We start from the raw sequence: 12,587 nt of genomic DNA, 5'->3' as shown, positions 1-12,587 counted from the left end.
GTCCGAAGCTCTTTCCACACTCCTCACACTCACAGGGCCTTTCCCCAGTGTGGATGAGTCAGTGGGTGACAAAGTGGAAGTTGCATTTGAAGCCCTGCCCGCAGTCAGGGCAGCGGAAGGGCCTCTCATGTGTGTGAATCCGTTGATGTGTGAGGAGATTGGAGCTGTTCTGAAACCTTTTCATGCATTTATCACACTCATAGGGCCTCTCCCCAGTGTGGATCATCTGGTGGTGGATAAGTTTGGATCTGGTCCTGAAGCTCCTTCCACATTCCCCACACTTATAGGGCTGTTCCCCTGTGTGGCTCCTCTGGTGGACAGTCAGGTAGGAGCTCTGGGTGAAGCCCTTCCCACACTCCCCACACTCGTACGGGCAGTCCCCCATGTGGATTCTCCAGTGACAAATCAGAGAGGATCTCTTCTTGAAGCTCTTCCCACATTTCAAGCACTTGTGAGGCTTCTCCCCATCGTGAAACTGGGGACCCCCAGCTCCAAGCTCCAGCTGCCTTCCTGGACCTGGGTGGGTCGTTCCTCCTCAGATCCCCACGATCTGTGTTTGCAGCTCCTCCTCGTGCGGGATCTCCGGGGCTTTTCCTCCCCGTTGGGTTCCTGCGCCGTGGAGCTGCTCAAAACGGCCTCTGCCACCAGGTTCTGCTGCGGGGATTTGTCCTCCCTGCTCTTCATGCTCAGCTCCTGTTCTGGGGGAGGAAGGACAAGGAGAGGATGGGATTTGCCTCTGTGCCACAGGGAAGGGCAAGGAGATCCCCCAGTGCATCTCTGGCAGGACGGCTTTGGCAGCAGGGATGTCCCACAGCTGGGGGCCTGTTAGGTGGCCGCAGGGTTTGCGACCCCGACTTGTGTTAAAAGTCTCTGTTTCAGCCTGTGTGTTCAAAGGATCAGTCGAAACTCTTCAGTTTTTTGGTCTCAAGGTTGTTTATTGTATCTTATCTATAAATTTTTCCTCCTGCCCAGCCGAGGTCCGCTCAGCAGGACAGCCAGAGGCACTCTGCCTGCCCCCTGGGCAGTGTTATCTTTATATACTAAAAAATTACGTGTATAATTGTCATAGTTTGAGAGGAAGTGAGTTTTTTGAGATGTCGTAGTCAAACCAATAAGTACTCAGATCTGAATATTAGCACCTGGTATAGCCACTGAGGACATGAACACGGCTCTGAGAACACAGGGGAGTTAAAAGCTGAGAACTCCCAGGGGGAAGTTATTTTAAGTTCTGTCCTGAAAGAGAAATCAGACCTCCCCTGCCCAGCTCTGAGCTAGGCAGGGGAAGGGAGGCCATGAGGCCTGACTGAGGTAGGCTGGGCCTGGGACAGAGAAGAGAAGTGAAGGCCCCTGCAAGATGGAAAAGTAGAAGAAGCCTGAGAGGCTTCAGGCAGCCCCACCCCAGGAGAGAGAGAGAGAGAGCTGGTGTCTGTGCCTGTGCCACCTTGAAATTTAATAGCATGGCTGGCGTGAAAGAGGAGGGAGGGGGGTTGTGGTGAGGTGCCCGGCTAGACAGCCCTGGGAGTTCTGGACAGGAAGAGCCTGAGACTTTTAACCCTTTTCCTGGATGCTGGAAACCTTACAAATGCTGATTCCCCCTGAATGAGAGACAGAGATGAGATAAGAAGAAATGGGCCACGAGACAAGCTGAAAAGACTCTTAGGTGAGAGGAAGTGATGGAGTAGCCTTTAGCTAAACTTTTCTTGTAATGCCATAGACAGAACCATTTTTCCTGTGACACAGAAACTGCATTTAAAGAGAGGCAATGGCTTGGAGACAAGAGAGTGCAGTGATGTGATGTGAAGGAGTGTGTGAACAGAGACAGTGGGTCAGGAGGGTGGTGGTGGTGCCCTCCATCTTCAGGGAAGAAGAAGATGATGATCTCTGTTCTTGAGACCCTTCGGCCCCAGGGGGTGAAATCTGGGGGGGACAGGTGTCCCAAAAGTGAGAGACTGTGCTCTTTTTGGAACTGGGCAAAGCACCCTTTAAAAAGGAAAACCCTAGAAGCAGCTCTGGTCCAGGCACAATTGGTGAGAGCACTGGGCATGGAAGGAAGATGTCACGATGGCAAAAGGATCTACAGGCAGTGCCACGTGTGACATGGAAACACAAGAAGTTTCAACTGTATATCCTGGGGAAGCCTATGGTACAAGAGAGACTCCTCTCTCCTTAATGAACTGAGAATTAATTATCTGAAAAGTAGTGCTAGACTGAGAGTGAGTATTCTGAGGAGTGAATGTATTAGAAATTTAGTGGGGGGAGGAAGAATGTTTTTGGAAGGTTTTCATCCTGAGTTCTGTGTGTTTCTTTTATAGTTGTAGGTTAATAAAGTTTTTCCCTTTATTCCTAAGCTGGAGCCTGCTTTGCTCTATTTCTGATCACATCTCACAGCAGACACCAGGGAGAAGGCATTTTCATGGGGGCACTGGCATTGTGCCAAGCTCAAACCATGACAACAATATTTACAATTACTTTCCAATACCTATAATCTATGTTAGACAGTAAGCTTCTATTCTAAACCAATCCAAAAGTGCCAACATCACCAGTGAAGATGGAGGTAGAGAAGGAGAAGAAGGAGAAGGAGAAGGAGGAGAAGGAGGAGAAGGAGGAGAAGGAGGAGAAGGAGGAGAGGAGGAGAAGGAGAAGGAGAACTGAGATGAAGGAGGAGGAGGAGGAGGAGGGAGCGAGGAGGAGATAGGAGGAGGAGGAGGAGGAGGTAGGAGGAGGAGACGTAGGAGGCGGAGGTAAGGAGAAGGAGACGGAGAAGGAGAAGGAGAAGGACGAAGGAGAAGGAGAAGGAGAAGGAGAAGGAGAAGGAGAAGGCAGAAGGAGAAGGAAAGAGAGAAGGAGAAGACAGAAGAGAGCAGCAGACGAAGCCGACAGCCGAGACGAAGGAGCCAGGAGAAGGCGAAGGAGAAGCGAAGGAGAAGGAGACAGACGGAGAAGGAGAAGGCGAAGGAGCCGGCGCCGAGCAGGCGACGGCAGAAGGGCCGGCAGAGAAGAAGAAGAGAAGAAGAAGAAGAAGAAAAGGAGAAGGAGAAGGAGAAGGAGAAGGAGAAGAGAAGAGAAGAGAAGGAGAAGAAGAAGAGAAGAAGAAGAGAAGAGAAGACGAAGAGAGAAGAGAAGAAGAAGAAGAAGAAGAAGAAGAAGAAGAAGAAGAAGAAGAAGAAGGGCTAGACACACCCAAATCCCTCCATCTTGTCTCCAAAAACCCCTATACTAAAAATCCCAAAACTTACATTTAAATCCTGTGACAACTTTATTATTACACTATCTGAACTGCTGTGGCTTTTAGGTCTTCATATAAAGCTGGCAATTTGGTCCACAGTTCATAATCAACCCACCGGTGTTCTGGGCTATGTGCCAGGGTCTCTGAGCCCCTTGGCAGGGGTCCCGGCAACTCCGGACTCCCAAAGGGATGTCCTGAGTTCCGAGAAGGGCTGGGCTGGGCTGGGAGATGGAGCAGGAGAGAGGGGAAAAGGGGCACTGATTTCTTCCTTCTCACCTGCCTGGGGCTCCCGGGCCATCTTCATTTTCCTCATGGTCTCCTCCTCCATCTGGTCAAACTTTGGGAACTGAAATTCCTTTTCTGGGGGGAAAACAAGGTGTGAGTGTGTCCTCTTACTCGCTGCCTCCTCTTCCTGCATTGGGCCAAGGTTTGGGAATGGGAAATCCTGGTGAAGGGGATAACAAGGGCTGAGTGCGTTGGGTTTGATGGTCCCGCTGCCCAAGTCCAGTTCGAGAAGTCAGCGCCCCTTTCAGCTTCAGGGGGTCTGGAGCCCACTCATCTCCAGCCTCCCGCATTCCTCCAGGCTCCCAGAGGTCCAACAGGTCTAGGATCACCCCTCTGTGCTGTCCCTACTTCAGGGCTCCCACATTCCACCCTGGCTCTCCTGGGGATCCCCAAACCCGGTATCACCCCTTGTTGCATTGTTCACAGGGGTCTTAGGATGAGGGAAGAGACGAGAATCTTGACTCCATGTTTCAGAAGGCTTGGTTTATTACTTTATGATGTATAATATATTAAAATGATACTAAAAGAATAGAAGAAAGGATTTAATCAGAAGGCTAAGCTAAGAATAGAAAAGGAATGAATAACAAAGGCTTGTGTCTGACTGAGACAGTCTGGACACGTGGACTGTGATTGGCCATTAATTAGAAACAACAAGATGAGGCAAATCACAGATTCCCCCTGTTGCATTCCACAGCAGCAGATAAGAATTGTTTACAGTTTGTTCTTGAGTCCTCTCAGCTTCTCAGGAGGGAAAAATCCTAAGGAAAGGATTTTTCATAGAACATGTCAGTGACAACCCCTCTGACTGCTGGTACCAGGCCATCTCCACATGGGATCCCCCAAGGTCCCTTTAGGGATATTTCTGTCCCCAGATCTCTGCCACCCCAGGAGGCAGCTAAGGGAGGATTCCCCCTGTTGGGGGGATCTCAGGGTGTCACCTCCGTTTGTTCCCTCCTGTCCTGACCCCACTCCCGGTGCCACATTAGCGCTGATCCCATTAGGAGCCTTTGTCGGGGTGGGGAGGTGACACCCTGGCCACCCCCCCAGCCCACACTGTCCTTGTCACCAGCTGCTCCTAAGGCATCAGCCTGGCCATGGCTGTGCAGCTCACCAGGGACCCCCAGAAGCAATACCTGGGTAAGGGGGGTGTCCCCAAATGTCTCCAAGTCAAGGAGGGTGAGGGGGGACATCCTGGGATTGTCCCCAACTTGTTAAGGGACACCCTGGATGTGCAGAACATGGGAGGGTGAGGGGGGTTGTCCCCAAATGTCCCCAACACAGGAGCAAAAGGGCAGAAACCACAAAAGGGAAGGGGACACTGGAGTTGTCCCCACTGTGGGAGGGAAAGAGAGGACACTCTGGGAGGGTGAGCGGGGTGTCCCCAAATGTCCCCAAGGTGGGAGGGGACATGGGAAATACTGGGAGGGAAGGGTGTGGACACCCAGGTATGGTCCCTAACATGGGATTTTGGAATCCCTGATGGGTTTTTGGGATCCCTGATGAATTTTTTGGGTCTCTGACTGATTTTTGGTGTTGCAGTCCTGGCCACTTGTTGTGGCAGGGGCTGTTGGAGGCGGTGGCTGGGGCCACCCTCAGGGACATCCTATGGATCCTGTGGCTTGATGTCACCAGTGACAGCTCTGTGGCCAAGTGCCTGGGGCATGTGGATGTAACAGGTGAACATTTTAGGGGATATCGATGGCTTTTGGGGTGATTTTTCAGGGATTTTGTGGTGCACCAGAGACAGCTCAGTGGCCAAGTGCCTGCGGGGGTCCAGGGGGTGGACAATTGTGGGTGAGGAATTTTGGGGTGATTTTTAACAGCTAAGATGGAGGTGTTGTATTTTGACTCACACTGCACTAGTAACCCATGTTGAAGGAGTTTTTTGATTACAGATAATTATCCCTTGTGGTTTTCTAATTCCAAAGGGTATTGGTTTTGCCTTACCAGTGTGGCTCCTGGTCTGAGTGCAATATTCCCTGGTTCTGCTTGTTTGGATCTTCCTAGGATATCACTGGCCCACACTATTGGACTTACCACATTCTCAGCTTCACACTTTCCCTGTATAAAAAGTGCAGCAACCTGGATAAATTTAGATTCAGGAATTACAACTCTTACACTCTTTTCCTTTTTAAATTTAATTTCTGCTTCCAATTTTTCTAGTAAATCCCTCCCCAGCAATGATTTAGGGGAGTGAGGCAGATAGAGGAATTGATGGGTTACCCAGCGCTTTCCCAGTTTAAATTTTAAAGGTTGGAAGAAAAGCCATGTTTCGCTTACCCCAGTTGCCCCAACAACACGTGCAGTATCGTGACTCAGCTTCCCTTCTAAGGTATTTAACATAGAACATGCCACTTCAGAACCTACTAAAAATTCAGTGTCATCTTTCCAGAGCTTAGCTGTAACCAAAGGCTCCACTGAGGGGCTGGCCTTTGGTCCACATCACTTGGAACTTGACCTACTAGAGCTCTGTACTCTAGGAGTACTCTACAGGAGCTGGGGAACTGGGGACTTTTCTTTCAATGCTGGACAGTCATTCTTCCAATGCCCCCATTTTTTTACAATAAACCAACTGATCTTTCTCTGCAGGGGATGTTTTCTTGCATGACTTTTCCTGAGTTGCCTTCTTATTAGGTTGGGATTTAACTCTTTCAGTTGGGCCCCTGTCTTAAAATACCTTCCAGGCCACCTCTACCAATTTATGTCTCAAACTCCCTTGTATCTTTTGCAGCTTTCTTCCTATATCATTTGAGCTGTAAATAAGAGAACTAGATGTGCTTTACCATCAGCTGTTTTGGGATCTACATCTGTATATTTGATGGCAGTTTCCCTTAATCCATTAAAAAAAATCAGAGAGTGATTCATCATAATTTTGCCTTACTTTGTAAGTCTCTGACCAATTTATAGCTTTAGGGACACTATGTTTTAACCCATATACCACAAGACTTTGATATTGTTTTAACCTTGCCATATGTTCTGGTATCTTTAGATCCCAACCTGGATTTTCTAGGGGAAATATCTGTGTAATGGTGCCTTGAAACAACCCGTTTGCTGTGCTAGCCTCTACTGATGCAATTGTTTCACTGACCATCTATCTCTCATTGGGATCAATTAATGTGTCTGGCATAGAGTTCAAATCAGCCCAGTCAGGGTTTTGTGAGTTAATTGCTCTTTCTACTAATTTTGCCACCTTAAACTGGATTCTCCTTATATTTCCCCACAGTAGTTTTCCACTATTCCAACTCGATAAGGGAGTATGGAACCTTTACACATACTGGCCCCTGGTTGCCAGCTGCCTGCTGCAATGGGGCTTGCAAAACCAGTTCTTTACCTTTTTTCTTTTTTGACCTAGTACATTTAGCTATGGGGGGGTGCAGTATGGCCTTTTTAGCTATCTTTCCTCTCCTCTGCTTGCTCGAGGCAGCAATAATCTCATTCTCCTCCTCGTCGGAGTTACTTGAGCAAGAGCTGCCTGACTCTGTTGACTCTGCTGGAGTAGTACATCTGCTTCTACCAATGCCAGTTCTAGAAAGCTCTAAGCATGACTTACACCGTGGTGGAAGCCAGGCTGTGTGCCTGCTCACTTTGAAGATGTCATCTCTGCAATGTTCAGGGTTGCTATGGGAACTCATGGTTATCTTAACAAATGGAAACTCCTCCTTATCTGCTCAATATCGACTGCTCCTTTTTACTTTCCCCTCTTTTTTATTTAAAACGAGTATATGCTGTTCCTTTTTGTTTGCTGATGGGCTTTGCTGACATGCTAATGCCATGAGAAGCCTAGCATATTCTAACTTGTCGAAATATTTGCCCCCCATATGTGGGATATTAAACTTGATGTTAATTTCTTACCGAAACTACCAAATTCAGGCCACGCCTCATTGTTGTCTAGTTCATACATTGGACACACCTTTTCTGAGAGCCTGATAAGTCTGGATTTAAAAGGGATGACCTTTTAGGTCGTGCCAGTTTTTCAATACTAACCCCAGAGGACTGTTTCTTGGTATATTACTATTACAGTCACAGGAGAATACAAACTCCATCTTAACATTTGCAAGTAGGAACGTTTGGAAGGAGATCAAAAGAGCCATTGAGAGGAATAGTGAAAGAGCAAGCCAGAACAAGTAAGATGCAGGATGAGAGCTCACAGCCTTTGGAACCATAGTGCAGGAGCTGACCTATGGCACCACTCCTGGCCTCAGGCCAACACTTACCACTGTAATGCTGAAGCCTCCCCTTTTCAGAGTCTCCTCTCTTGCTCTAGTGGATGAGACAGAGAGTGAATGTAAAGCAACTCCACCTGAACCCCTTAGGGTCCTTCCACACTAAACAAAACTCCAAGAGATCTCCTAACACCTAACTCAGGTGCTAAAACAGAATTCCTCCTTTATGCAGTTACTCACATGCCTCTGTGCCAGGCCCAAGGATTCTTGGGCTCTGATACCTTCTCTACTGCAGTTGGGGCACCCTGGGAGTGCTGGCAAGAGTAGGGAGGAGCAGCAAGGTGTTCCTCTGGTCCAGGGGGTTTTCCAGATCCCTTCAGTCCCTTCATGGGGTGCCAGAACTGATGCCTATGAGAGGCTGACCTGGAACAGAGGCTAGACAGAGTTAAAGGAATAAAGCAGGTATTTATTAAAAGGCCTTTAAAGGATATACCTTGGGCAGTACAAGAGCCTGGCCGGGGCTCTGCCCAAGATGGACACAACATGGACCACTGGTCACGAGTTTTCACACTTTTAAAAGTTTTTCACATTTTTATAAACAATGGTTTGTTAAATAACTATTTACATATGGGGTAAGTTGTCCAATTACAGCTTCAGGTTATGAAGTCCCATCCTCCTTGTGTTCTCCCTTCAATTCACTGTTTTTGCTTTTTGGGCCTGAGGCCATCACAGCTGCCCTTGGATCCTCAAGGTGGAAAAGGATCGTTTTGTCTAACTACTCTGTGAAGAGAACTTACAAACAATTAATACAAAGTTCAGAGTTACACACCAAGGCAGTAGAGAACCTAAAAAACATGAAAGCTAAAACTCAGGGCATCACCCCCATGTCACTCTCCATGTCGGTGTCCCCCATGTCCCCATCTATTTCCACGTCCCCCCTTGTCCCCACCCATGTCATTGTCCTCCCATGCCCCCATCCATGCCTTAGTTCAATGTCTTTATTTTTACCCCAGTTTCAGGAGTTTCAAAGGGATGAAGAGAAGGGAAAAGAAAATCAAGGCCAAAACAAAATTATTTACGAGTCCCTGCCAGCAGAGCATCCATGTGCTTGGGTGGGTGGGAAGAACCTTTTTTGGAGGGGTTTCCATCCCACTGTCTCCAAAATCAGGGGTTTGCCCCAGTCTGTCCCCATTTGGCTGTGAAAGACAGCCATGGGCCATGGAAAACTAAAACAATGGATTTATATTGGAGAAGACCTGCAAGTCTGTCCTGTATTGCTCAATGCCACTAGACGACATAAAAGGTGAGATTTTTCTGCAGTCAGATGTTAGCAAATCCACTTTCCACAATCGATTTCTGATATTGGTCTGTGGATGAGTTCAGGTGACCAGGAGAGCCAGGAGAATGTGGAGCACCCCCGGCAGGTGTCTTCCCAACATGGATCACCGGGGCTCTGCCCTCCGGGGGTCACTGGGAATCTTCCAGCACAGATCCTCCCATGGGGGATGGAGCTGGAGCAGTGCACGGAGCTCTTCTCGGAGTTGGGCCACTGGCAGGGCTTCCCTTAGTAGTGGGTCTGTTGGTGTTTGGTCAAGTGAGAGCTCAGTGAGAAGCTCCTGCCACACTCGGGACACTCCTAGGGCTTCTCCCTGGTGTGGATGTGCCGGTGCTTGATGAGGGTGCAGTTACGGTTGAATCCCTTCCCGCAGTCGGGGCAGAGAAAGGGCCTCTCATCTGTGTGAATCCGCTGATGCCTGACGAGAGTGGAGCTGATCTGAAATCTCTTCCTGCATTTATCACACTCATAGGGCCTCTCCCCTGTGTGGCTCCTCTGGTGGACAATCAGCTTGGAGTGCTCGAAGAAGCTCTTTCCACAGTCCCCACACTCGTAGGGCCTCTCCCCCGTGTGGATTCTCCAGTGGCGCAATAGCGAGAATCTCTTACTAAAGCTCTTCCCACATTCCGAGCACTTGTGGGGCTTCTCCTCATCCTGAAGCTGCTCACTGACCCCCAGCTCCGAGCTTCGTCCACCTCCCTGGACCAGGGTGGGTCTTTCTTCCTCGGATCCCTGTGATTTACGTTTGCAGCCCCTCCTCGTGCGGCATCTCCAGGGCTTTTCCTCCCCACTGGATTCCTGCACTGTGGAGCAGCTCAAAACGGACTCTTCCACCAGGTTCTGCCCCGGGGATTTGTCCTCCCTGGTCTCTGTCCTGAGCTCCTGCTCTGGGGGAGGAAGGACAAGGAGAGGATGGGATTTGCCCTTGTACCACAGGGAAGGGGAAGGAGATCCCCCAGGGCATCCCCAGCAGGACAGCGTTGGCAGCAGGGCTGTCCTGCAGCCGGGGGCCATGCTGGGCTGGGAGATGGAGCAGAAGAGAGGGGGAAAGGGGCACTGACTTCCTCCTCACCTGCCTTAGGCTCCCGAGCCATCTTTCTCTTCCTTGCAGCCTCCTCCTGCATCAGGCAAAGGTTTGGGAATGGGAAATCCAGCTTTGGGGATGAAAACAAGGGCTGAGTGCGTTGGGTTTGATGGTCCCACTGCCCAAGTGCAGCTGGAGAAGTCACCGCACCTTTCAGCCTCGGGGTACCCAGCCCCCCCTCATGCCTAGCCTCCCTCACCCTGCCAGGCTGCCAGAGATCCACCAGCTCCGGGATCGCCCCTCTGCGCTCTCCCCGCTTCGGAGCTTCCGAGTTTTCCCCCGGCTCTCCCGGTATTCCCAAATCCAATACAGCCCCTGTGCCCGTCGGTACCGGGCGATCGCCAGGTGGGATCCCCAATATCCCTCCAGGGGCATTTGTGGCTCTGCTTTGGGGTCCTGGAAGATCCAAACATCACCTGCCCCACAAAAAAAAACCCTCCCACAGACCCCTCCGATGGATTTAGGGGGAGCTCCCCCATCCCGCTCACCTCACCTGTGGGTTCCGGGGGGGCGATGCTGCTGGAGCCGGGGGAGCTGCGGCCTGAGCAGGCGGGCAGGAGAACCGCTTGGTTCTGCTGCTGCTGCTCCTATTCCTCCTATTCCTGCTCTTCTTCCTCCTTCTCCTCCTCTCTCCCTCGTCTTCCTCCCGCTCCTTCTCCGCTCCCAGCCCGACCCGGGCAGGTGCCGACACCCAAAAGCAGCCGTGCTCTGCCCTAGGTGGGGGGGGGGGGAGGGTTCCCAAAGCGGCCGCGCCCCGCGCAGCACTGGGAGCGACACTGGGAGCACCAGGAACAGCACTGAGAATACTGGGAACGATCCTGAGATCAGCGGGAGGGAATTGGGAGCGCTCTCCCTGCCAGTCCGGCTCTTACTGGGAACGCTGGGAGGGAACTGGGAGCGAACAGCGCCCGGAGGCGGCTGCAGCCGGCGGTGGGCGGGGCCAAACCGAAGGGCGCGGTTATGCAAATTTAGAAGCGATTGCGCGCTGGGATTGGTGGGCGGGAGAAGGGCGGGGTTTGCTCGGTTACGGGAGGGCCGGGGGGACCGAAGCGATGGCGGCGGCGTCCGGTGAGAGGGGACAGGGAGCGGGAATGGGGACAGGGACTGGCACCGGGACAGGCACTGGAAATGGGACTGGAAACACGGGAAAGGGACCAGGAACGGGAGTGGAATGGGACCGGGACAGGGATGGGAAGGGCACAAGGGGAACACGGACACAAGAGCGACACCGGACCGGAGGTACACAGATCAGGGGTTGACACCAGTACAGGAGAGACACCTGGAAAGGGGTGACACCGGACGGGGTGGACACCGGGGATGGCAGTCGGGGATGGCAGGTGGGGACAGTGGGGACAGCAGCCTGAGGGACTGGGACACCGGAGAGGTGGCAGGGGGGACATGGGGTGTCATGGTTTGAGCCTGGCGCAATGCCAGTGCCCCCATGAAAATGCCTTCTCCCTGGTGTCTGCTGTGAGATGTGATCAGAAATAGAGCAAAGCAGGCTCCAGCTTAGGAATAAAGGGAAAAAAAAAAAAAAACTTTAGTTAATTACAACTGTAAAAGAAAACACACGGAACTCAGGATGAAAACCTTCCAAAAACATTCCTCCTCCCCCCCCACCAAATTTCCAGTACATTCACCCCTCAGATCACTAACTCTCATTCCATCATCACCCTTCAGATAATCAATTCTCAGTTCATCAAGGAGAGAGGAGTCCCTCTTGTACCATAGGCTTCCCCTGGAAACATAATTGAAACCTCATGTGTTTCCATGTCACACATGGCACCGCCCGGAGATCATTTTGCCATCATGACATCTTCCTTCCATGCCCAGTGCTCTCACCACTGTGCATGGACCAGAGCTGCTTCTAGGGTTTTCCTTTTTAAAGGGTGCTTTGCCCAGTTCCAAAAAGAGCACAGTCTCTCACTTTTGGGACACCTGTCCCCCCCAGATTTCACCCCCTGGGGCCGAGGGGTCTCAAGAACAGAGATCATCTTCTTCTCTGAAGATGGAGGCACCACCACCACTCTCCTCACTCATCCCTCTTCACACACCCCTTCACATCACATCACTGCACTCTCTTGGCTCCAAGCTATTGCCTCCCCCCTAAATGCAGTCTCTGTGACACAGGAAAAATGGTTCTGTCCATGGCATTACAAGAAAAGTTTAGCTAAAGGCTACTCCATCACTTCTTCTCACCTAAGATTCTTTTCAGCTCCTCTCGTGGCCCATTTCCTCTTATCTCATCTCTGTCTTTCTTCTCATTCAACTCCAGGAGGAATCAGCATTTGCAAGGTTTCCAGCATCCAAGAAAAGGGTTGAAATTGTCAGGCTCTGCCTGTCCAAAACTCCCAGCCGGGGCTGCCTGAAGCCTCTCAGGCTTCTTCTACTTTTCCATCTTGCAGGGACCTTCACCTCCCTTCTCTGTCCCAGACCCAGCCTGCCTCAGTCAGGCCTCGTGGCCTCCCCTCCCCTGCCCAGCTCAGAGCCAGG

The 12,587-nt window shown here is 50.9% G+C and overlaps 1 protein-coding gene across 1 annotated transcript in view; it reads right to left on the bottom strand.

Moving 5' to 3' along the window:
• LOC127059077 (zinc finger protein 646-like) overlaps positions 1-11,007 on the bottom strand; it is a 69,210-nt gene extending 58,203 nt beyond the window's left edge. The window contains 4 exon segments of the mRNA XM_050984777.1: positions 1-474; positions 9,250-9,897; positions 10,083-10,164; positions 10,588-11,007. Of these exon segments, the coding sequence (XP_050840734.1) occupies positions 1-474; positions 9,250-9,897; positions 10,083-10,134 (1,174 nt within the window). The 5' untranslated portion in view covers positions 10,135-10,164; positions 10,588-11,007.
• Between the last annotated feature and the right edge of the window lie 1,580 nt (positions 11,008-12,587).

Source organism: Serinus canaria, chromosome 25 (assembly GCF_022539315.1).
Source record: "Serinus canaria isolate serCan28SL12 chromosome 25, serCan2020, whole genome shotgun sequence".
In the NCBI taxonomy this organism is placed as follows: Eukaryota; Metazoa; Chordata; class Aves; order Passeriformes; family Fringillidae; genus Serinus; species Serinus canaria.
The sequence above is the reverse complement of the archived record's forward strand: the minus strand, read 5'-3'. Positions and strand labels throughout refer to the sequence as shown.